Raw genomic sequence first — 22546 nt, forward strand, 5'->3', positions numbered from 1 at the left:
CACTGCATAGTTGGCAACAATCACGGTTTTCCCAGGACTGTGCCGATTTTTTGAAGAAACAGTCCCGGGAAACCCACCCATGATAGGCCTCACCCCACTGAGACCACACCCACAATAAGCCACACCCCTTGTCAACACTACCCCGTTTCCCCCAAAATAAGATATCCTCAGAAAATAAGGCAAAGTGGAGGATTTACAGGTTACATTATGACAAGGCACCCCCTAAAAATAAGGCATCCCCTGAAAGTAAGACCCCCACCACCACAATGCCGCTAAGGGGAAGGGGGCTGGGGGGAGGTGGTGGGTTGTCTGGTTATGGTGCTTTGTGATGGCAAATACTATATAATGTTATTTTTTTCTTGTTCAACAATAAGTGTGAATTCTTCTTCATGGAAAAATAAGACATCCTCTGAAAATAAGACATAGCGCATCTTTAGGAGCAAAAATGAATATAAGACACTTATTTTCAGGGAAACACGGTAACGTGTCCCTGGAAAAAAATTCCAAATGTTGGCAACTATGTCACTGCAAGATGGTGTACAACAGACCAGATACTACCACACTGTGCTGTATGTAAAATAGTCCAGATACTACTACACCACTATACTTGTACTTGTGCCAATACTTTAGAGCCCAACCGTAGCAGACAAGTATACACCTATCGAGGTACGGTAGATATACTGCCTAACATTGACTGTATTAATTTATATAGCACTGACATACCCCACAGAGATCACCACATCAGTCCCTGTCCCCATCACAGTCTAACCTCAGTGTGTTTTAGAGTACGGGAGGAAACCAGAGTACCCAAAGGAAACCCATACTAACATAGGGGAACATACGAACATGTCCTGATCCGATCCGAATCCAGTAGCCCAACACCATGCTAACCATTGGGCTACTGTGCTCACCACACATATATACACCTAGCCAAGTCAGGATATATAGTCAAATACATATATACTGTAGCCAGCTCCTAATATACAATGGCAGGTATACACCTACCCACATCCTGCAGAGATACTAAAGTAAGAAACCACACGTTACCTGCAGCTACACAGATGACTGTTCTGTATGATCCTCACATGACCTCCCCAACCATCTCCAACATTGCTCTCGGGCATCTCTCATACTGTAGAAACCTTCAAGAGCAACAGGAAACCTGAAAACCCTACAACCTACGATAAGCCCATTACCAGCTACCACCATCTCCTCACAGGCAAGGTCCTCTCTCCCTCTGCACAGTACATGTCCAGTGCCTTATGCACAGTATAACAGTACCATATTGCGGTATTAGTGAGCATTATATGGCAGTATGGGACTACGTGGTGGTACAATCTGAGTACTGATTCTGAGTGGTTATAGATCCCCCGTATGATGCTATTATTTAGGTAGCGCATGAAGGGATTTTTGGACAGTACTGGATGATACCATACGCCGCACTCTATACATACTTTCAGCCCAGGCACGTGTAAGCTAGTCTCCCAGGCCAGGGCACAGACTGTACATTACCACGGGGCACGACGGGTTAATGCTGTACTCTGGAGTGTCACGGTGACTCAGTATCTGGCGCTGACTAGTAATCATTAACCAGCCCACAGCTTATCTCAGGCCTCAGGTTGTATAATACAGGCCGAGCGAACGTTATTTTTCCCGAGAAACACATCCATTATTGCAGGAGAACAATGTCGGTCCATCCCTGGAGATTTTTCTATTTAATGTCTACTTCCCAGAAGACAACTACAATTATACGACCAACCATCAAGGATGTTTTGCTGTAGGAAATGATAAATGTTCCCCATCCATTTCCCCTTAAAATAAAACCAGTCATGTGTTTTCATCAGTTGCTGGTTCATAACTTATTAAAAGTCAATGGCTGAAATTCTGCTTACTCTTGCATTGATATTACTAGTTGGTGGCAATCCCCATAGAACATTTATTAAAGGATACATTTAAAGGGGTAATCTCTGGATAGACATTGTTTTTTATTACTATGACAAGGCAACAATGTCCTATCGGCAACAGAGTGGGAGACAGAAGAACTAGGAAAACCTCATGCCACTTTGTATTATATTAGCTCGGCCAAGTAGGGTCAGTAGGGTATCTATCCTGAGACAAACCCTGTAAAAATAGATGGCCTTATCTATCAATATTACATCAGTCGAAATCAGACTCCCATCACCCCTGTCAATCAGCTGTTTAAAGGAGCTTTGGGGCTAGCGTGAGTGCTGCAACCGCTTTCTTTATTTGCGCTCATGCTTGCATTGCTGCTCTATAAGTAGCAGAGGTGCGGCGTTGCCACATTCAAAACTAGACAATGCTGCAGTACCTTTCCCCACCACTACAAATAATATGGCAGTGCAAGCACAAAAGCCACAACCCCTTCAAACAGCTGATTAGTGGGAGTGCCAGGAGTCAGACCCCCACCTATCTAAAGTGCCCTTAAAGTTGATTACATTGCACAAAGTGAACTTAATTATTCATTGGGAATTTTTTTTTACAACGAACGATCATATTATCCAACCAATAACAGACTGTTACCACCCAGAAGACGGTGCAGGGTTTTGCATGAAATGCCCTCCACTCAATGTGTCAGTCAAGCATAAGCAATAAAAAATCCTGGCCCTCACCAAGCAATGTCATCAACAGCAAAAAAAAAGAACGCGTTTCGGCCAAGTGGCCGTGAAGAAGAAGACCGCAGGAGGAGCCCTGGAGCGTGGATAGGTAATGGCTACTGTTTTCAGAATCATCAGCTGCCGGCCGCGCATCAATATTACACATAGGGGGAGATTTATCAAACATGGTGTAAAGTGAAACAGGCTCAGTTGCCCCTAGCAACCAATCAGATTCCACCTTTCATTCCTCACAAACTCTTTGAAAATGAAAGGTGGAATCTGATTGGTTGCTAGGGGCAACTGAGCCAGTTTAACTTTAAACCATGTTTGAGAAATCTCCCCCATAATGTTGCGCGGTCGGCGCCTGATGATTTTAGGTTTGGGCCTAAAGCAACGGTCAGCCGATAATAGTTTAATTGGCTGATCGTTGTCTCTATTAAATGAGCGATCGGGGCGATTTGGCCGATTATTGCCCGATTATTGTATTGGCCGATTATTGTAATAGGGACAATGTGACTACAGGTACTGCGGCTCGGCCCCATGCTTACTAACTCAGCAGCAGAGCAGTGTTTAAAGTTAGTTTTTTTAAGATTCATAGTCCATCAATTTTTACAGGCTGGATAAACCCTTTAAAACATTATCCAGGCTTAGAAAAAACATGTCTGCTTTCTTCCAGAAACAGCGCCAATCTTCTCTCCAGTTTGAGTGTGATATTGAAGCTCAGTTCCACCGAAGTAAATGCAGCTTAATTTTAATACATACACAGCCTGGGAACAGGGGAGGCGCTGTTTTTGCAAGAAAGCAGCTCTCATTTTTCTCATCCTAAGTATAGCTGAAAGGCCAAGGGGAAACAAATAACTAAAGCTAATAGAGATGTCGCACCTACCATCAGCTTGGAAAGTAGAAACCTGGCCGCTAAGGATCTGGACTGTAACAGTACATGGTACTACAAGGAACAAGTTTGTCCACTGAAATCCCCCAACCCTTTTATTTCACTGATCTACCATGCTGAGTAAGGGCCCTATTCCACCGGACGATTATCGTTTGCATAATCGTTAACGATTAACGATCTCAAACGACCGCTATTGCGAAAGACCTGAAAACGTTCACTCATTTCCATGGAACGATAATCGTTACTTATGATGGTAATTGCGATAGTTTTTTCTTTGCTATTTATTCGCTCTTGCGTTCGTATCTATTGCGAACGACTGAACGATGTCTTATTCAATGCAAACTATTTGCGAACGTTTTGCAAACGAGCAACGATGAAAATAGATCCAGGTCTGATAAAGCGATCAACGATTTCTCGTTCGGTCGTTAATCGTTAACTGCATTTCAACCGAACGATTATCGTTTAGATTCAAACGATTTAACGATAATCTGAACGATAATCGTCCGGTGGAATAGGGCCCTAACTCTTTATTGCTATCACACTGCAAAACATCCCTAAAGACAGGGATCCAGTCTCATGGCTCAATGGAGATAGTAATGTAGTTGAAAATCCAGTTCCACCAGATGAGAATGGTACGTGTTCTTTTAAATGTTTCGGATGTGTATACCCGTAAGGTTAAAAGTTATTTGCAAACAAACGTGACACTGCAACTATTACTTACACAAACACCCACATGTCGGATCCTTGTACTATCTGGGCTGGGGAAGCTGTGTGACAACCCTCAGACATGATAATCTCTATGGATGCTGGATTCCTATTAGTTGTCACCCAGCTTTCCTAGAGGCGAATTAAACTATGAACATATATTGCAAGTTACCTAGAAGTATCCTATCAACTTAAAAAAAAAATTCACTTCTTAGCTATATCTGTTGCTAGGAAAGCTGGGTGACAACTAGAAGGAGTTCTATTAAAGTGCCAAAGAGTGGAGAGTGGAGAATCTCTCAACTGAAAAGGTGAGTGCCAAGTCCTGTTATAATCTCATTCTTATTATTAGTATATTATAGTTTCATTATTGTGACTTAAAGGGGTATTCCGCTCAAACATAACTTTTAAGATATGGCCGCCCACGGTGAGAAAATATTAAACAGCCTATTCTTACCTTTTCGCACTCCTCCGGGCATCCTACTATGGAGACAATCCTGCCTCCACTTCCGAGATGGACTCATCTGAGGGTGACAACCTGCTCAGCCAATCACTGGCGATGGCGCTCACCTGTCTTGGCCAGTGATTGGCTGAGCAGGCTCTCACCCCCAAGACAAGTCTGTCTCGGTATTGGAGGCAGGGTTGTCTCGACCGGGACCTGAACATACAGCAGGTGGCTATATTTGAGTAGAATACCTCTTTAATTATTCATTTCTTAAAGGGGTATTCCCTTTCCCAACTAACATAGGTAAACTTTAAGGGCTCATAAAGTTAAATATTTTTGCAAATTCATTCATTTAGCAAACTTACCTCCTTCTCCTGATATACTGCTCTTTTCCTCCCACTGTTGACAGCTCGTTGTCTAGGTTATGGACCATCACTCTGCTCTAAAAGCAGTGGTCTTACTAATATATAGAGATAGAGAGAGATTGTGTATATACACACTGTATAATAAACATAAATATGTATAATATAGCAATCTAGACATCAGCCAGACCACTGATTTTAGAGCAGAGTGGTGGTCGGTAACCTAGACAACGAGCTGTCAACAGTGGGAGGAAACGAGAAGCATCAGGAGAAAGAAGAGTTTGCTAAATGAATGTATACATAAAAATATTTAGCTTGACAAGTCCTATAAACTATAATAGTTTAATTGGAAATATTGCTTTAATTTTTTTATGTTTTTGAATGTATATTCACAACAGTCTCAATTTACTGCAGTGTTTTTGGTCTTGTAAAACAAGGATTCCAAAGTGACAGCCTGTCAACACGACTGGATCATCGGATGCAGAAAAGAATTACAATAAATATGGACCCTAATTCTATCTACTTATGTCCCATTCTACTCGGCATCAAACTGGGGACGGACTGGGAACATTGGGACGTATAGTCCCACAATAGACAGTCCTGCTCTATGATCATCAGAAGACTAACATCTCTGCACTTCAAGGATTCTGGCACCAAGACGTCTTATGCCAAATTACACACTGGCGTACGACAGGGCTCTTCAAGGAAAGCCTAGGGCAAACATCGCCCTTAGAGGAAACCGTTACCCAACTCTAGATACAGGATATTTGGCATGGATTACATTAGGCAGCTCAGCCAAAGCTGAATACTATAGCAGAGGGGGCTGGGCAGGGGAATAGACGCTACGTGTATGTGACAAACATTTCACAACACCACCACGGCTAGACGCAGCCATCGTACATAGAATGTTTTTGAGACACAAAGAGGCGACGGCTAAAATATGAGGTCCTCCACATTCCTGCTGACAAATGACTGATATTTACAGCAGGACCGCGTACTGGGATACGTGACATTTCAGCCAGTAAGCTTTGCTCTACTTCACAATAACACTGACCGAGAGGCCCCATGCCCCAGTGGGCACTGCATTTACAGGAGATGAACAAACAACCTCTTTCATCTGTCTGACAATCCTTACCCTGCGTGAACTATGAGGCAGGGAGTGGGGGGGGACATGGATGCCAGGGGTGGGGGGCGAAGGGCCAACAACTCATAATACCTTGGTCAGGGTATAGGGCAGAAAACTGATATTTTGCACCACGTGTAAGAAAGCTTAGTCACAGCTCTACTACGAGGCCCACCCTATACGTTACAGAAGCCAACATAGTCTTCAGTAATACAGCAACATTATGATTTTTTTGGTTTCCATCTTATTTTGGCTAACTTTTTGCACACAGATCTCACCTTGGTTCTGCCATTGATGGAATAGCTGCCGAGTTTCTCGCTGCAGTGCATGATGACCTCATCGATCCTGGACATGAGGGCCCCAATGTTCTCACAGCCGGGCTCCTTTCCTTCAACCCAGGCGATCTGGTCTCCCCGAATATTTTTGGAGGGTATGGTTCTCTGGCTGACGAGTTGTCCATCCCTAAACTTCCCACTGCGGTTGAGTAACTCCACCTCATCCAGGACACGAGAGCCCAAAGACTGTCCTAAAAAGTGGTCCTTGACGCAAATACCATAGTACATCATACAAGGGACGATGTAGTCTAAGGCCATTTTTTGGGCAGATACTACCAAAGCGTTGTTCCTTGGAGGTTTTGTGCTATGGTGTGCCTCTCTTCTATAGCTAGGATCTTGCTGAGCCTGGGTATCAGGATGTACCTCAGATTTCCATCTCTTGCCCTCCATAGGAGAGAACACAGAAGGTCCACTCTCTGGTGCCAAAACCCCGTTCTCCACTAGCCCATTCCATTTCCTTTTAACGGTCAATCCGTCTCTTCGACCATTGATGGTCACCAACCCATCTTGACAAGAGTTGCCACCTTCAAGTTCCCTGGAAAAGGAACCAGCCATCTCCCGGTTCACTATTGCCCCAGCCCTAACCATTGGCATCTCCCCATTAGTTAACACACGCGGCCTGACATTGGCAACAGAGCAGGTCGACAAGGGGTCTGATTCGGCTCCGGCTGACAAATCCTCCGCATTGGAACTCTCCTGCTGTGGCCGATAATGGCACCTATTACCTGTGTTCACGGAGTTGACAGTAGAGTGGACATCTGGTGGGAGTCGGGATGCAGTCACGGGGAGTTGTGGAAGTCCTTGCACCCCCATCCTGACGCCTTGTAAAGCAGATAGCACTCGGGACTGACCCTGTTCCTGGCTAGATGGCTTCACCTCACGCTTTATGGACTTCCCCAGCTGATGCACTCTATCCATGTCAGTGTCAGCATGTCCCTTGCACGTAGCACACGTCCTAGCTCCATCATCATTCAGCTTCTACTGCAGGCACCAGTTAGCAGAGGTAGGGCGCTCATTCTACAGCATGGGGCTTCGCCAGCTGATTCTCCCCCCTGGGCTCTCTGGTCGGACAGCAGTGATAGTACAGACTGGGCGCAATACACACACAACTTTGTCCTAAAGAAGAGAGAAGAGTTATGAGTAAGCAGTGACTTCCCCCGCCCCTGCTATATAGACTGCATGAGATAGGAGAGCATAGATGCTGCATCAGCCCTAACCAGACATAGAACAGTATCTGCCATACCCTTCATCCTCAATATAAGAAGAAGACACTTACCCAGACAGGACCCCTGAATGCAGTCAGCGGAGACCCTGCAGTGCAGTCTGGGGGCTGCAGGAGACCACCAGACAGGTAGATCCTGGGGGCTCTGCCAGTCTGAGACACCACCACAGGCAAGGCAGAGCAGTGATGTGGATTGCTGAGGTCTACCCCCCTGCTCCTGGGCACCCACCAGGCTGCAGTCTGAATAGCCCCCTATAAGACCCCCCAATGGAGGGCTGTGTAGTGCAGCAATGATTTCCAGGCTGATCCTTGTCCTGAGAATCCTCAGAGCAGCAGAGCTCACCACCCCCAGCAGACAGGTAGCTGCTGCTCGTCTAACACTAGTGAGCTGCCCCCTCCTTCTGGACCAAGTCTCCCCCTCCATAAGGCTTTGTGTCATATACACGTGCACCACGATCATGTGACAGCGGGACAGCTGCAGTGCCTCGTAGTGGCCGCTAGGGGCAATAGCGCGCCGTCAGCTTCCACTGCTTATTTATGTAACATTGATGCCTATTGATGGCTATTATAAGTTTTATTAGTAGTAATAATAGCACTTCACTTGTTTGTTTTATAATAGTTGCTGTGCTATTAACCCTTATTTTGACACTTATTTTTTATTATACATTGGTTTGATTTTTGGCACATTTCAAACCATTTTGTATGGCTTTGTGCAGACACATCATCCAGTGAATTTTTGTAAAAAAAAAAAAAAAACACTTTGATCAGTCCAGGTCTGAGTGTTCAAGCCTGTACTGACTGTGAGAACAATGAGGTGGGGGCCACAATGCAGCACGTCCGCTCCTATCTCTGTTATGTAATATTAGTCAAACTCCATAGCCTTATGCTGCGTTACGACGGTTATCGTTCGAATTTGCACGATAACAATCGAATTCGAATGATAATCGTACGTGTAGATGCAGCGAACGATCGAACAAGGAGCGAGAAATCGTTCATTTTGATCTTACAACATGTTCTTAAATCGTCGTTCGCAAAAAATTTGCAGATCGTTCCGTGTAAACAGTCGTTCACCGATTTAACCTATGTGTAAGATAGGCTTAAGCGATCGCAAAGCGATTTTTTGGTACGATATATCGTTCCGTCTAAACGCTGATTGTTATTAAAAAAAAAATTGTTACTACGAAATCATTAATTGTACGATCGGGCGAATTATCGCTCCGTGTAAACGCAGCATTCCGGTCCTATTACACGGAGTGATTTTTAACGACTAACGATAGCAAATGAGATTGTTTATGGTTAACTTGATATTACCACCATATTACACAAAACGATGGTCGTTAGTTACAATCGTTACTATGATCGTTATTGCGATCGTTACTATGATCGTTTACTCCTTCCGATCCCAGCAAAACAATGGACAATGTGCAATTACACTGAATGATTAGTGAACAAATGTGGAACTTGAGCGAACGAATGTGGAATTACAGCAAACGATTAGCCATAATTTTAGGTTCAGATTTAAATCAATAATCAATGACATACAAAGATTTTTTGATCGTTGCCTGCAATTACACATAACCATTATCGTTTAAATTCAAACGATACAATGATTTTTCGCATCATCCCGTGTAATCAGATGGAGTCTGACTGATCACATGACACAGCGCGGTACAGGTCTGAACGCTCAAACCCAGACCAATCAAAAGTTGTTATCAATGGATACAAAAATATATATACATGGCTGCTGGTGGGGTAAGAATAAAAAAGGAAGCTATACTCGCCTACACTAATCCCCCATAGTAGCCACACTGACCCCGCTTGTCACTCCTACTTTCTGGTTTTAGGGATCTCTATTAGGCTGCGTTTACACACACATATTTGTCTGACAGATTTTTGAAGCCAAAACCAGGAATAGACTATAAACAGAGATCAGGTCATAAAGGAAAAACTGGGATCTATCCTCTCTTTAAATCCATTCCTGGCTTTGGCTTCAAAAATCTGTCAGATAAATCTCTCTGTGTAAACGCACCATTACACAGCCAATATTGAGGAGGAAGTGAGCACTAACCTGTCATGTCAACGCTCGCTTCCTCCTCATTCCCCGCTTGCTGTCTGTGCTATTACACACACAGACATAGAGCGGGGGGCCACAGGGTGCTGCGGGAGGGGCTGCCTGGACAATCTTTAGATCGTCTGGTGGCCAATAGAAGATAGCGGCAGAAGATAGCAGCGAGCAGCAGACCGTCACTAACTTGATCGGGAGATTTTAGAACATGCTGGAAGACAATGATCAGCCATCGTTGTGCATGTCTGCTCATTGTTGCCTTTCAACATGAGCTATTACACCAAACGATTTTCGGCCACGTACGGCCAATAATCCTTTTTATGTTATAGGACCCTTAGCCGATCACTGGTCGCAGCAGCGATCCCCACCTCCTTCAGTGACTGGCCGAGCCAGCACGTCTTGCAGGGTGAAAAATAGACAACTGATAAAATCCAGGATTAAAATGGAACCAAAAACAGAACAAATTGTAAGAAAAATGATCTGTATTGTTCATCTGTGTCTGATCCATATTGTCATGCAGAAATGGGACAAGGAGCTAATTGTCATTGTAGTAGCTTTGCTGGGGGGACATATCAGAGCAGAATACACTGAAACTATGTTCACATACAGGAAAGAACCACCAAAATACAGCTGTAATTTGAGTTAAAATAAATCAATGTGTGAACCAGTGGGGGATAAAACAGCTGTTTTTTGTTTTGTTTAAAAAAAAAAAAAAAAAACAGGTTGTAAACAATGAGCATGTTCTTTTTTTTTTTTTAGCATGTGCATTATTTTTACGGCCATTCACAAATATGGCAGTTTTTCTCTACTGTGTGTGCACGGCTGGTCAAGTCCCCATAGACTTCAACAGAGCACATTATTACATTGAAAATACAGCCATATTTTGCTTTTATTTTACAGTGTGTGAACATAGCCTGACAGGGGTTATCCAGCGTTAGGGTGTGTGCACACTACAGAATTTCCACAGAGACTTTAAGCGGATTCCACCTTGAAGTTCCTCCCATTCCATAGACTAAATATATATGCCTGCGGATTCCGCTGTCCACCCGAAGAATTGACATGTCAAACGGGCATCATTTTGATGGTGTGTGAACATAGCTTTGGGGTTATCCGCCACTTAAAAACTTTTGATATAGTGCTGCCCTTAAATAAAACATAATAAACATCTTGGGGGAGATTTCTCAAACATGGTGTAACATGAAACTGGCTCAGTTGCCCCTAGCAACCAATCAGATTCCACCTTTCATTCCTCACAGACTCTTTGGAAAATGAAAGGTGGAATCTGATTGGTTGCTAGGGGCAACTGAGCCAGTTTCATGTTACACCATGTTTCATAACTCTCCCCCTTTGTCTTTACGTCTCCTTGTCCCCCCAGTGTCCTCCTGCAGGGTCTCTGGGTCCCCTGCTGACTGCTTTTTATATAAGGGCAGCACTACAACAAAAGCTTTTAAATGCTCCAACAATGGCTGTTTGTGACTGGGACATTTAAATACAAAAAAAATGCCCCTAAATAGAGCTGAAAAAAGGACTGTATATTGGTATTTTATGGCCATGAAAGGTACAGATGTAACGTGTACACAAACAAGCTGTTTTACTATTAAAACTAAATACTACAAAAAAAAAAAAATAGCTGTTTTTTTGTGTTTGTTTCTTGTTTTCTTTTTCAAACTATAAAGCGGCTCATATTTGGAAATGAGACCTCGACATAAGGATTAATGTCTGTGTGAGGGTCGGAGGATAATGTATTGCCAGTTTAGTGGCTAAAAGAGGCCATTTCCTCTGGAGAAGAACCACAAGTCTCAGTCAATCAATATTTAGAGTTAGCTGCAGCTGCTATTTTATCATGGTTATCATGAAATCATTGTATTCACATTTAGATGTTTAAATTCATGGTCGCATACTGAGTGACAACTAAACTGTGTCCTAGTGCGGAAATACTCGTGTGCCATTCCGAAAATCTAAAAGACATAAAAACTCAGAGATTGTGTTCCTCTAGGCCAGGGATGGGAACCTTCAGCCCTCCAGCTGTTGCAGTACTACAATTCCCATAATGCCTGGACAGCCAAATCTTTCGTTTTAGCTGTCCAGGTATGATAGGAGTTGTAGTTTTGCAACAGCTGGAGAGCCAAAGGTTCCCTATCCCTGGCCTAGTGCCAAGGAAAGTGGAGCTGTTGCCTATAGCAACCAGTCAGATTGTAGCTGTCACTTTTTAGATGACTGTTGGAAAATGAAAGGGGCAAGCTGATTGGTTGCTATGGGCAACTACTCCAATTTGACTATTTTAGAGAAGTCCTGACATCATCTTGGGTCATGTGACATCTGTGGTGTTTCAGAGCGGGCAGGAGGGTAGTTCCCATGTACCCCCATATATTTATGGATAGAAGTCACCATGTAGTCACTTGTAGTCACTGGGCCTCAGTCTCACCTTCAGAGCAGTATAGGAAAAAGGAGATCCTCCTCCTCCTGCTCTCTGACCTTCACACCTGTGTTAGAGCAGAGGACAGTGAAGAACCTAGTGCTAGTAAAAAAAAAAGTTGTAGAGGAAAATAGTTCTGATCACCACCCATCAATACGTTGGAAGATAAAAATTTTCAATGCTAATTATATGGGTAGTGGTGAGTTTTGTGTATAATAATACATCCCCCCGAACCCCCACACTCACCTGTGATCACCTGTTGACAGGGCTCAGAGCATTGGACTATTTAAAGTCCTTCTTTACTGATTAATTGATCATCATGATTGTGGTTTTAGCAGATCAACCCTTCTGACTGGTGATAAGGTAATTGTAGTTCCCTCACTGCTGAGCAGGGCAGGACTGTCCATCTGGCAATTTGGGCAAATGCCAGATGGGCTGGTGTGCTAAGTGGGCCAGTCCATGCACCCTTTGACAGCTGTCTTTTTCCCAGCATGGCACCCTCCCTGCGCTTTACAACTTAGTAAGGTATTGGATGAGCAGTATAGTTCAGACAGCACTGTGCTGGAGAGAAGCCGTCAGATTCCTGTCCTGTATCTAGCCAGCCCCATACCCTATTAGTCAACAACATCAGTCAACAACAACAAAAAGAGATGAGAATAGCAATGTGTGTGCTGTGTCCTGCTGACTGATATGTGTAGTGAGAGTGCTAGATGTATTGTCCATAGTACAATAGTACAACATAGTCCATTTATTTTTAATATTTCTAGGATACCAGCCCTTTCTTCGGGGTGCCTTGCTTAGTCTGGCCTCTCCCCATTGACCTGTCTGGCACGGGTGACCCCACCAGGATAATTGCTCCCACCAGCTTAGCTCATTGGATCACCAAGGCACGCAAGCTCCCTCACCACGTCAAGGTGAAGGCACCATGAGGGAGCCCCTCCACCCTAACCCGATTACCCATCCCAACCTCTAATTTACCTTTCTTTTGCTAACTCCTGCCTAGAAATCCTTAAAACTGTGAGCCCGAGACCAATCCTGGCACCCTTCTCTGCCAAGGCCCACCGCAGCCCCCTACAGTGGACCCCCCATTGCCATCCCCAGCCCAGGCCCACCCCAGCCCTCTAGAGCGGACCCTCCAATTGCCCTTTCCAGCCCTGCCTCAACCCCCCAACAGTGGACCCCCCCATTGCCCCTTCCAGCCCTGGCCCAGCCCCCTACAGTGGACCCCACCATTGCCCTTCCCAGCCCCCTAACGCAGACTCTCCTGGCACCCTTCCCCGCCCAGGCCCGCCACAGCCCCCTAACGCAGACCCTCCCTGCGCCCTGCCCAGGCCCACCCCAGCCGCCTAAAGTGGATCCTCCTGGCGCCCTTCCCATCCCAGGCCCACCCCAACCCCCTAACATGGACCCTCCCAGTGCCCTTACCAGCCTAAGCCCGCCCCAGCCCCCTAACACAGACCCTCCCTGGGCTCTTCCCAGCTCAGGCCCACCCCAGCTCCCTAAAAAGGATCCTCCTGGCGCCCTTCTCAGCCCAGGCCCAACCCAACCCCCTAACATGGACCCTCCCTTCCCAGCCCATGCCTGCCCCAAACCCTTAAAGCAGACCCTTCCGGTGCCCTTTCCAGCCCTGCCCCAACCCCCTAACGCGGACCCTCCCAGCCCAGGCCCGCCCCAGACCTTTAATGCAGACCCTCCCAATGCCCTTCACAGCCCTAGCCTGCCCCAGCCCCCTAACGCAGACCCTCCTGGGGCCCTTCCCAGCCCAGGCCCTTCCAACCCCTCTAACAGGGACCCTCCCTGCGCCCTTCCCAGGCCTGCCCCAACCCCCTAACGAGGACCCTCCGGCGCCCTTCCCAGCCCAAGCCCACCCCAGCCCCCCAAACACGGACCCTCCTGGCGCCCTTCCTAGCCCAGCCCCGCCCCAGCCCCTTAATGCAGACCCTCCCGACGCCCTTCCCAGCCCTAGCCTGCCCCAACCTCCTAATGCAGACCCTCCTGGCTCCCTTCCTAGCCCAGACCCGCCCCAGCCCCTTAATGCAGAGCCTCCCTGTGCCCTTCCCAGCCCAGGGCCACAGCCAAGTAAGAATGTCCAGTGTTGCCCATAACAACCAACCACAGCTTAGCTTTCATTTTACTAGAGTTCATGGATATTTGAATGCTGAGCTTTGGCCGACAGAGGACTTTCCTACTGGAAGATAGCTTGATAAATATCCCCCAATATGTTCTGATATTCATTACCAATCACCCCCAGTGATCAGTGTCCCCCTCCGCTGTCCTGTATGCGGTGTGTACCAGTAATACTTACCTGTAGACGCTCTGGGATGAAGTACCGGGAGCTGTGCCGTCCATCAGGCGTCTGTGACAGGAGAAATGGGCAGAGAATTTCCCCTCAGACACCACAGGACTTGGTTACATCTCCACTGATGATGGCAGTTGGTCACCAGCCTCACCAGCCATTTCAAATCATAACAGTCTGTGATTGGACAATGATTTTTTTTTTTTTAAACTGAAATAGCTTTATTAACAACCAGTTGTTTTTAACATCCATAAAATGTGCTGTGCAGCAGCCCCAGATAAGAAGCAGCACACCATCAATTATTACACATCCCATACATAGCACATTAGTATAACGCATCTCTATGCTATACATCATACCACATGTTATGCAGCCAGGATTTTATTTAAAAAATTAGGGGCGTGGCTTATCGTGAGTGATGGGCCGTCCACAGGATAGTTGATCAGGTAGGGTGCTCACACATCAGCTGTTCAGCCACATCCACACTACACAGTAAATGGGGCTGGAAGCAGCATGTCCCTTTTCCCTTTGTAGAGGTAGGGGCTATAGAGGAGCGAGACTCAAGCATACTCGTGAGTAATCTCTCGGCATTTGAATACCGGTGGCTGACGCAGTTGGATGCAGCCTTAGGGAGTCCTGGAAAACATGGAGCGATAATCTGCCCAATCAGGACAATTCAGCAGATTATCACTCTGTGTCAAAAAGACAGTGATCAGCCAACGAAGCGATCATCGGCTGATCTTTGTAATTGCGCATCACTACATGTAACAGCAATGTGCGTCCAACAGCTGATGATGTGAAAATAAAATATGTAAATAAAATAATAAACTTTATATATACCTGTCCACGCTCTCCAGTGTTCTTCTAGCTTCTGCTTCCTCCCCACAGCCGCTACAGGAACTTCAGCCCCAGTCTCTGAAGTGACAGGCCGCTCAGCCAATCGACAGTGTTATGGTCTGTGATTGGCTCAGTTCCAGAGGGGGTTGCTGGGAGCGTGGACAGGTATGTATAAAGGTTATTATTTTACACTTAAAGGGAACCTGTCACTTCATCTCCTGGGGAAGAGCCCGCTCGATCCCCAGATACTTACCCCTTCCTGGAAGTCACGCTCCTGGACCTCCTCCCGGCGCGGAAGCTATGCGCGTGTTATGCAAATCACTAGAGATTAGTCAGACGTCCAAAGAAAATGACTGGAGCGGGATAAGGGGTAAGTATCCGGGGCTCCACCGGGGTCGGGCGGGCTCTGTCCTGGCAGCCAGGGTGACAGGTCCTCTTTAAGGCAAGGACTGTATGGACATTCCTAAAATATACATATATACAGCCCTGGCCGCACAATTCTAGAGCCTTGTAATAGGCTCAGTAAGGGCCCTATTCCACCGGACGATTATCGTTTTCATAATCGTTAACAATTAACGATCTCACACGACCGCTATTGCGAAACACCTGAAAATGTTCACTCATTTCCATGGAACGATAATCGTTACTTATGATCGTAATTGCAATAGTTTTTTCTTCGCTATTTATTCGCTATTGCGTTCATATCTATTGCGAACGACTGAACGACGTCTTATTCAATGCGAACGATTTTCAAACGTTTTGCGAACGAGCAACGATAAAAATAGGTCCAGGTCTTATAAAGTGATCAATGATTTCTCGTTCGGTCGTTAATCGTTAACTGCATTTCAACCGAACGATTATTGTTTAGATTCTAACGATTTAACGATAATCTGAACGATAATCATCCGGTGGAATAGGGCCCTAAGCGAGTGCCGATGTAACAGATCGCTTAGGGCAGTATTACACGGGCCGTTGGGGGCCCGATAATAACTGTAAACGAGCGCCAATCTGCTAGATCGGCGCTCATTTACTGGGCCTATTACATGGCCCGATTATCATTTAACAAGGGCTGCATGAACATCATTACCGATGTCCTTGCAGTCCTTGCTTAAACTTTATACATTACCTATCCACGCTGCAGGGCTCCTCTTGGGGAGAAGAAGACCACAAGAGGAGCCCTGCAGCCTGGACAGGTAATGTAAATCGTCAGCCGCTGCCCGTGCACCACTATTACATGTAGCGACGTGCGGTCAGCGCCCGACAATTATAGGTTCAAACCTATATCAACGATCAGCCGATGATCGTTATCATCGGCTAATCGTTGTATTTATTACACTGAGAGATTATCGCTCCGTGGAATAGGCCCCTAACACTAGGCATCAGGCCATGTGATACGGCCTTTATTTTTTAAGGCCCTATTTTTTAAGTGCCAGCGATCAGCCGACAAGTGGGAAGATGCCCGCTCATTGGCTGATTGGATCTTTTGACCAACTGGAAAATCTATTATTATAAGCCACACATAACCAGGAGATATGCAGCCGATAACAATGAATGTTAATGGCCACACAAACAATACAGCGATCGTTCGTGCATCCCAGGAGCGCGATTCATCGTGCCTTGTAAATGCACAGAAAGCGAGCACTGATCTCGCTGATTGGCATTTGTTTGCGGCTGTGGACAACTAAAAATCGTTAAGTGTAAAAGGACAGGCAGAACCAGGCCTGGGTGTATGCCAGTAGTATATACACAGGGTCTTCCTCTCTGACTTCTCTAGCCAATCACAGCACAACATATCACATACTCCTCTCTGCTATGTCGTGACATAGTGCCGGTAATAGTGCATTAAGCAGCCTTGCAGTGTGCTGGGAAGTGACCATTTAAGTACTTACTAAGTTATAGGACATGACTACCTCTGAGGGTTTCATATTTTGAGAAAAATAATATTCCTAAAATGTTGCTATTTTTGCCACAAATGAACTGAATGTATCAACCAAAACTCATGACTAACATAAAGTACAATAGGTCACAGACAGGATCCTGTATCAGCAGGTCACCCGTCTGTATAGAGTGTTGTACAATACTGTGTATAAGATCTGCACATACTGATGACTCTTTATACCTAAATCTCTGATTACTTTCTGAAACTAGACATACAAGCTTTTCGCAATCCTGATGCTATTGATGAGATCCAGGATTTGGACAGGTTGGATGTCTTTCCCTGTCCGACCTGTTCATCGAAAGTGACTGGCCGCAAATGGGCCGGTAATACTGAACACTGGGATAACTATTGCTGTGTTTACACAGACAGATTTATCTGACAGATTTTTGAAGCCAAAGCCAGGAACAGACTACAAACAGGGAACAGGTCATAAAGGAAAGACTGAGATTTCTCCTCTTTTCAAATCCATTCCTGGCTTTGGCTTCAAAAATCTGTCAGATAAATCTGTCTGTGTAAACGCACCATATGTTACACTTATATGATTAGGTTTATGGCCAAATATCATGACACTGTCACCCTTTCCTGGGTCACAGAACTGTGACCCCTGACTGTGATATAATGTAGCCTTCTGAGTGGTGACCCTTCACTTTCCGCCTGACATAGTCATAAGGTCAGAGCAGTATTTCACGTCCTCCTCCTCCTAATACATCACAGAACGTTCCTCGGCCCTTATTCTAATACACAAAGAGTAGGGTACGAAAACTACTACATCGAATATTGGACATCTATAGAAAAGTATATAGATCCATGATCAGTGATGCATTTCATCCTGTGAAATTAAAGGGGAAAATCTTTTTCTTTCAAATCAACTGCTTTCAGAAAGTTATATAGATTTGTAATTTACTTCTATTTAAACACTTCAAGTCTTCCAGTACTTCTCAGCTGCTGTATGTCTTACAGGAAGGGGTGTATTGTCTCCAGTCTGACACAGAACTCTCTGCTGCCACCTCTGTCCAAGACAGGAACTGTCCAGAGCAGCAACAAATCCCCACAGAAAACCTCTCCTGCCCTGGACACTTTCTGACATGGACAGAGGTGGCAGCAGAGAGCCCTGTGTTAAACTGGAAAGAAAACATCACTTCCTGCAGGACATACAGCAGCTGATAGGTACTGGAAGATGAGATTTTTTTTTTTAAATAGAAGTAAATTACAAATCTGTATAATTACTGAAACCAGTTAATTTTGAAGAAAAAGATTTTTCGCCAGGCTACCACTACATTGGAAAAAAAAAGATAGGAAAAGCCAGCAATGGTGCAGAACCAAGGGTGAGCTATTGTGCACAAGGGTATGGTCTATAAGAGTCAAAGAAGTGGTTAAGCCAGCGTAATTGGGTTTGTGATTGGAATACATTGTTAACCCTTTATCCTATTATAAGTCCACCTGTCTAATGACTGTATGGGGGTAGATAGTGGCAGGAATATTGGGGGGCTTCTACGGACATTAGAAGTTTGAGAATGTGACTTCACGCGGCATCAATGGGCGTCTTATAGCTACGCTATGCATCCCCTGTGAATGTAAATCGTTCCTGACATGCAGACAGGACATGTTGTTGGTATATTTTGGTATATAGACAGTAGAGAAGGGACAAGTTCCCTCTTTTCCTCCCCCACCCCACCCCCTGCTGGGTCCTCTCTTCCAATCCCCCTCCCTCCTCATTACCACTAGTGAGACGTGCAAGACAGCACATACATACATTTTGCAAAGAACTCTGGGAAAGGGATAACCCTCGGCATATGGGACTGAAGTTGGCTCCCAGTACCGGATACATACATAGGTGGGGGGTGGAGGAATAGTGCACTAGAATAGACTATGGTATAGTACATGCTGGTTCAGTGGCTGCGTCTCACATTTGTAGCAGTGAATATAATAATTGTTGCCCTGTATTTTCTTCAGATTACTTCCAGGCTATGTCCGTGACCGGGACGGCATCAGGGCAGACTACAACGATTCGCCAATAAGGTACATATATGAAGGATAGGATTCGCCAATGATCCAACAACATTTATCAATTGTGCATTTAAAAAAAAAAATTCTGGGAATAGTTTGGAAAGTTTCTGAGAATATTCTTTCTTTCCCAAGGATCAGTCGGGAATGAAAGATCCTTCTTAAACATATTGTCCGAAAATTTCCAACAGACAATAGCAGTCTGCCATTGGTCCGCTAAAACGATGACACAACAAATGATCATTTTCTTTGAAATTATCAACGTTAAAGGGAAACTCCAGAGGAAAAATATATTTTTTAAACTGGTAATAGTAATTACTTTAATTAAGGAAAAAAAACTCAAGCCTTCCAGTACTTATCAGCTGCTGTATGTCCTGCAGGAAGTGGTGTATTCTTCTCAGTCTGACACAGTGCTCTCTGCTGCCACCTCTGTCCATGTCAGGAACTGTCCAGAGCAGGAGATGTTTTCGGTTTCAATCTTTTTATTAAATTTTCAAATAATAAGTGTCAGAATTACAACATCATCAGAAACGATGTATATAGAATAGCATGAAGCTATCATGGACAGAGGTGGCAGCAGAGAGCACCGTGTCAGACTAGAAAGAATACACCACTTCCTGCAGGACAAGCAGTGACTTCAGCAGTGTTCTGCCCTAGTCACTGACTAACTATGGGGTCAGTTCATCAACCGGGTCGTGATGTTGGCTGTGAATTAGATCTCAGAGCCCAGCGCGGGTCCCGAAGCAGCAATCCAGCGCTGCAATGGCACGGGGAGAGGTGAGTGGTGTTTGTTTATTATGCCACTGTTGGATAAAAATTTTTTTTAAATGGCCTGATTTCTTCTTTAAAGGGGTAGTGCACAAAAAAAATTTTTCTTTCAGATCAACTGCTGCCATGAAGTACCAGAGATTTGTAATTTACTTCTATTAAAAAATCTCAAGCCTTCCAGTACTTATCAGCTGCTGTGTGTCCAGCAGGAAGTGGTGTTTTCTTTCCTGTCTGACACAGTGCTCTCTGTTGCCTCCTCTGTCCATGTCACGAACTGTCCAGAGAAGGAGCAAATCCCCATAGAAAACCTCTCCTGCTCTCCAGACTGGAAATAATACCATTTCCTGCTGAGCATACAGCAGCTGATAAGTACTGGAAGGCTTGAGATTTTTTGTATACAAGTAAATTACAAATCTCTGGCACTTCATGGCAGCAGTTGATTTGAAAGAAAGATTTTTTTGGTGCACTACCCCTTTAACTGTTTAGCAATAATCAATAGCAATTGTGGCATATAAACTGTTTTAACAGCTGTCATTGTAGGTGTTAAAAAGGAAAAAAAAAAAGAAGAAAAAATGCTTTTAAAAATAAGGAAAACTCTCTACTCTATTCTTATCACTCGCTTTACCCATTTTCATAATAAAAAAAAAGTTAAATAAGTAATCTTGTTGGAATTGTCCAAAAAGGAGAAGGAGAAGTCCAGCCATTTTAAAGGAGAAGTCCAGCCATTTTAAAGGAGAAGTCCAGCCATTTTAAAGGAGAAGTCCAGCCATTTTAAAGGAGAAGTCCAGCCATTTTAAAGGAGAAGTCCAGCCATTTTAAAGGAGAAGTCCAGCCATTTTTAAAATACGGCAGGGGCAGAGGGGGGAATTTGATTACTAACTTACTAAGTACTAACTGACCTCTAAGCAGTGGGACCAGCCATGGGACCCCCGCCAGGCTCCAGGATCTTCGGCCCTGATGCATCACAACCTGGCTGATGGACTGGCTGCTCAGCCAGTCAGTGACTGGGGTGGGATGCCGCTCAAGTCACTGATTGGCTGAGCGGCTAGTCCATCAGCCAGGACAGGCCATTTCCTCTGAGAAGTTACATTGTCACAACACGGGAAAATTCCATCCGATGGGGGTCCTGGCGCCGCTCACCATGGGCATGGGGAGAGGTAAGTTCCTACTTGTTATCAAATTCCTCCCCTGCCCCTGCCTACTGCCGGACTTTAAAAATGGCCTGATTTTAGGGCACGTTCCCACTATGGAATCCGCACGGATAACCTCTGACAGATTCCGAGCACTTGCCCCCCTCCCTGCTTGACGTTCCGCCCATCCCATAGGCTCTATTTTATTCAGGCAGATTCTGCCGTCCGCACACCGGATGGACGGTGGAATCCGCCTGACCATAGAATATAGCCTATGGGATGGGCAGAACTTGGGGGGTGCCGAGTGCTCGGAATCTGTCAAAGGTTATCCGCACAGATTCCATAGTGTGAATGCGCCCTAAATTATCACATTCCTGATCCTGCACAGTCAATGGCACCAGGTTTGTAGCTGTAGGGGGTGCAGCATTTAGGTTGTGGTGCCTTAGGGGGCTCACAGGTATACTGTACTGTAACTGGCACATGGTAGATGGGGGGCCCTGTGGGGAGTTTGTGTTGGGGCCCTTGAGCTCTATGTTACCGACGTTAGCCTGTAATAATACTGCGGCCATCATGCCCTTACAGTCACCATCTAGTGCCCAGTTGTGCCCCCGTATGATGCAGCGCAGTGTGTTTACTACTCCTATACTTCATTTGAGCTATTTAGGTAACTCTGGACAGGAAACGCTGACTAAAAAAAAGAAGACAGGAAACTCCCTTTGGGTGATTTGTCTCATGAGATTTCACTGCGGAGGTTACAAAATCACCCACTAAGCCTTCAAAGACTATGAAAGCAGAAGTCTAAGTATAGAAGAAACTGATTCACCAATAAAGTGAAATTATAACTCAACATCCACCAGGACATAATAGTTTAGAATCTAAAGAAAACTTTGCGGACACTTTGCTTTACTGCTTTTATTTGGGAGAGGTTTAAAGGGTTACTCCAGAGGAAAAAATAGTTTTTAAATCAACTAGTGTCAGAAAGTTATATAGATTTGTAAACTACAATTTTAAATAAAAATTCAGCTGATGTATGTCCTGCAGGAAGTGATGTATTCTTTCCAGTCTGACACAGTGCTCTCTGCTGCCACCTCTGTGCATGTCAGGAACTGTCCAGAGCAGCAGCAAATCCCCATAGAAAACCTCTCCTGCTCTGGACAGTTCCTGACATGGACAGAGGTGGCAGCAGAGAGCACTGTGTCAGACTGGAGAGAATACATCACTTCCTACAGGACATACAGCAGCTGATAAGTACTGGAAGTTGAGATTTTTAATAGAATGAATTTACAAATCTGTGTAACTTTCTGACACCGGTTGATTTAAAAACTTTTTTTTTCCTCTGGAGTTCTCCTTTAATTCCTTTTAGGTAGAAAAGTCCCCTAAAATAACCCTTTTACT

The 22546-nt window shown here is 45.0% G+C and overlaps 1 protein-coding gene across 2 annotated transcripts in view; it reads right to left on the minus strand.

Moving 5' to 3' along the window:
• Positions 1-14639, minus strand: part of EGLN2 (egl-9 family hypoxia inducible factor 2) — a 34400-nt gene extending 19761 nt beyond the window's left edge. Inside the window, exons 1-2 of one of the 2 annotated variants that reach the window (XM_069986765.1) lie at positions 14483-14639; positions 6418-7590 (exon numbers count right to left, since the gene is read on the minus strand). In XM_069986765.1, coding sequence (XP_069842866.1) covers positions 6418-7392 — 975 coding nt within the window. In that variant the 5' untranslated portion in view covers positions 7393-7590; positions 14483-14639. Of the gene's footprint in view, positions 1-6417; positions 7591-7750; positions 8119-14482 lie in introns of those variants that run through there. The other variant, XM_069986764.1, reaches the window with a different exon arrangement.
• Positions 14640-22546: the final 7907 nt, after the last annotated feature.

The sequence above is a fragment of the Dendropsophus ebraccatus genome, chromosome 10 (genome assembly GCF_027789765.1).
Source record: "Dendropsophus ebraccatus isolate aDenEbr1 chromosome 10, aDenEbr1.pat, whole genome shotgun sequence".
In the NCBI taxonomy this organism is placed as follows: domain Eukaryota; kingdom Metazoa; phylum Chordata; class Amphibia; order Anura; family Hylidae; genus Dendropsophus; species Dendropsophus ebraccatus.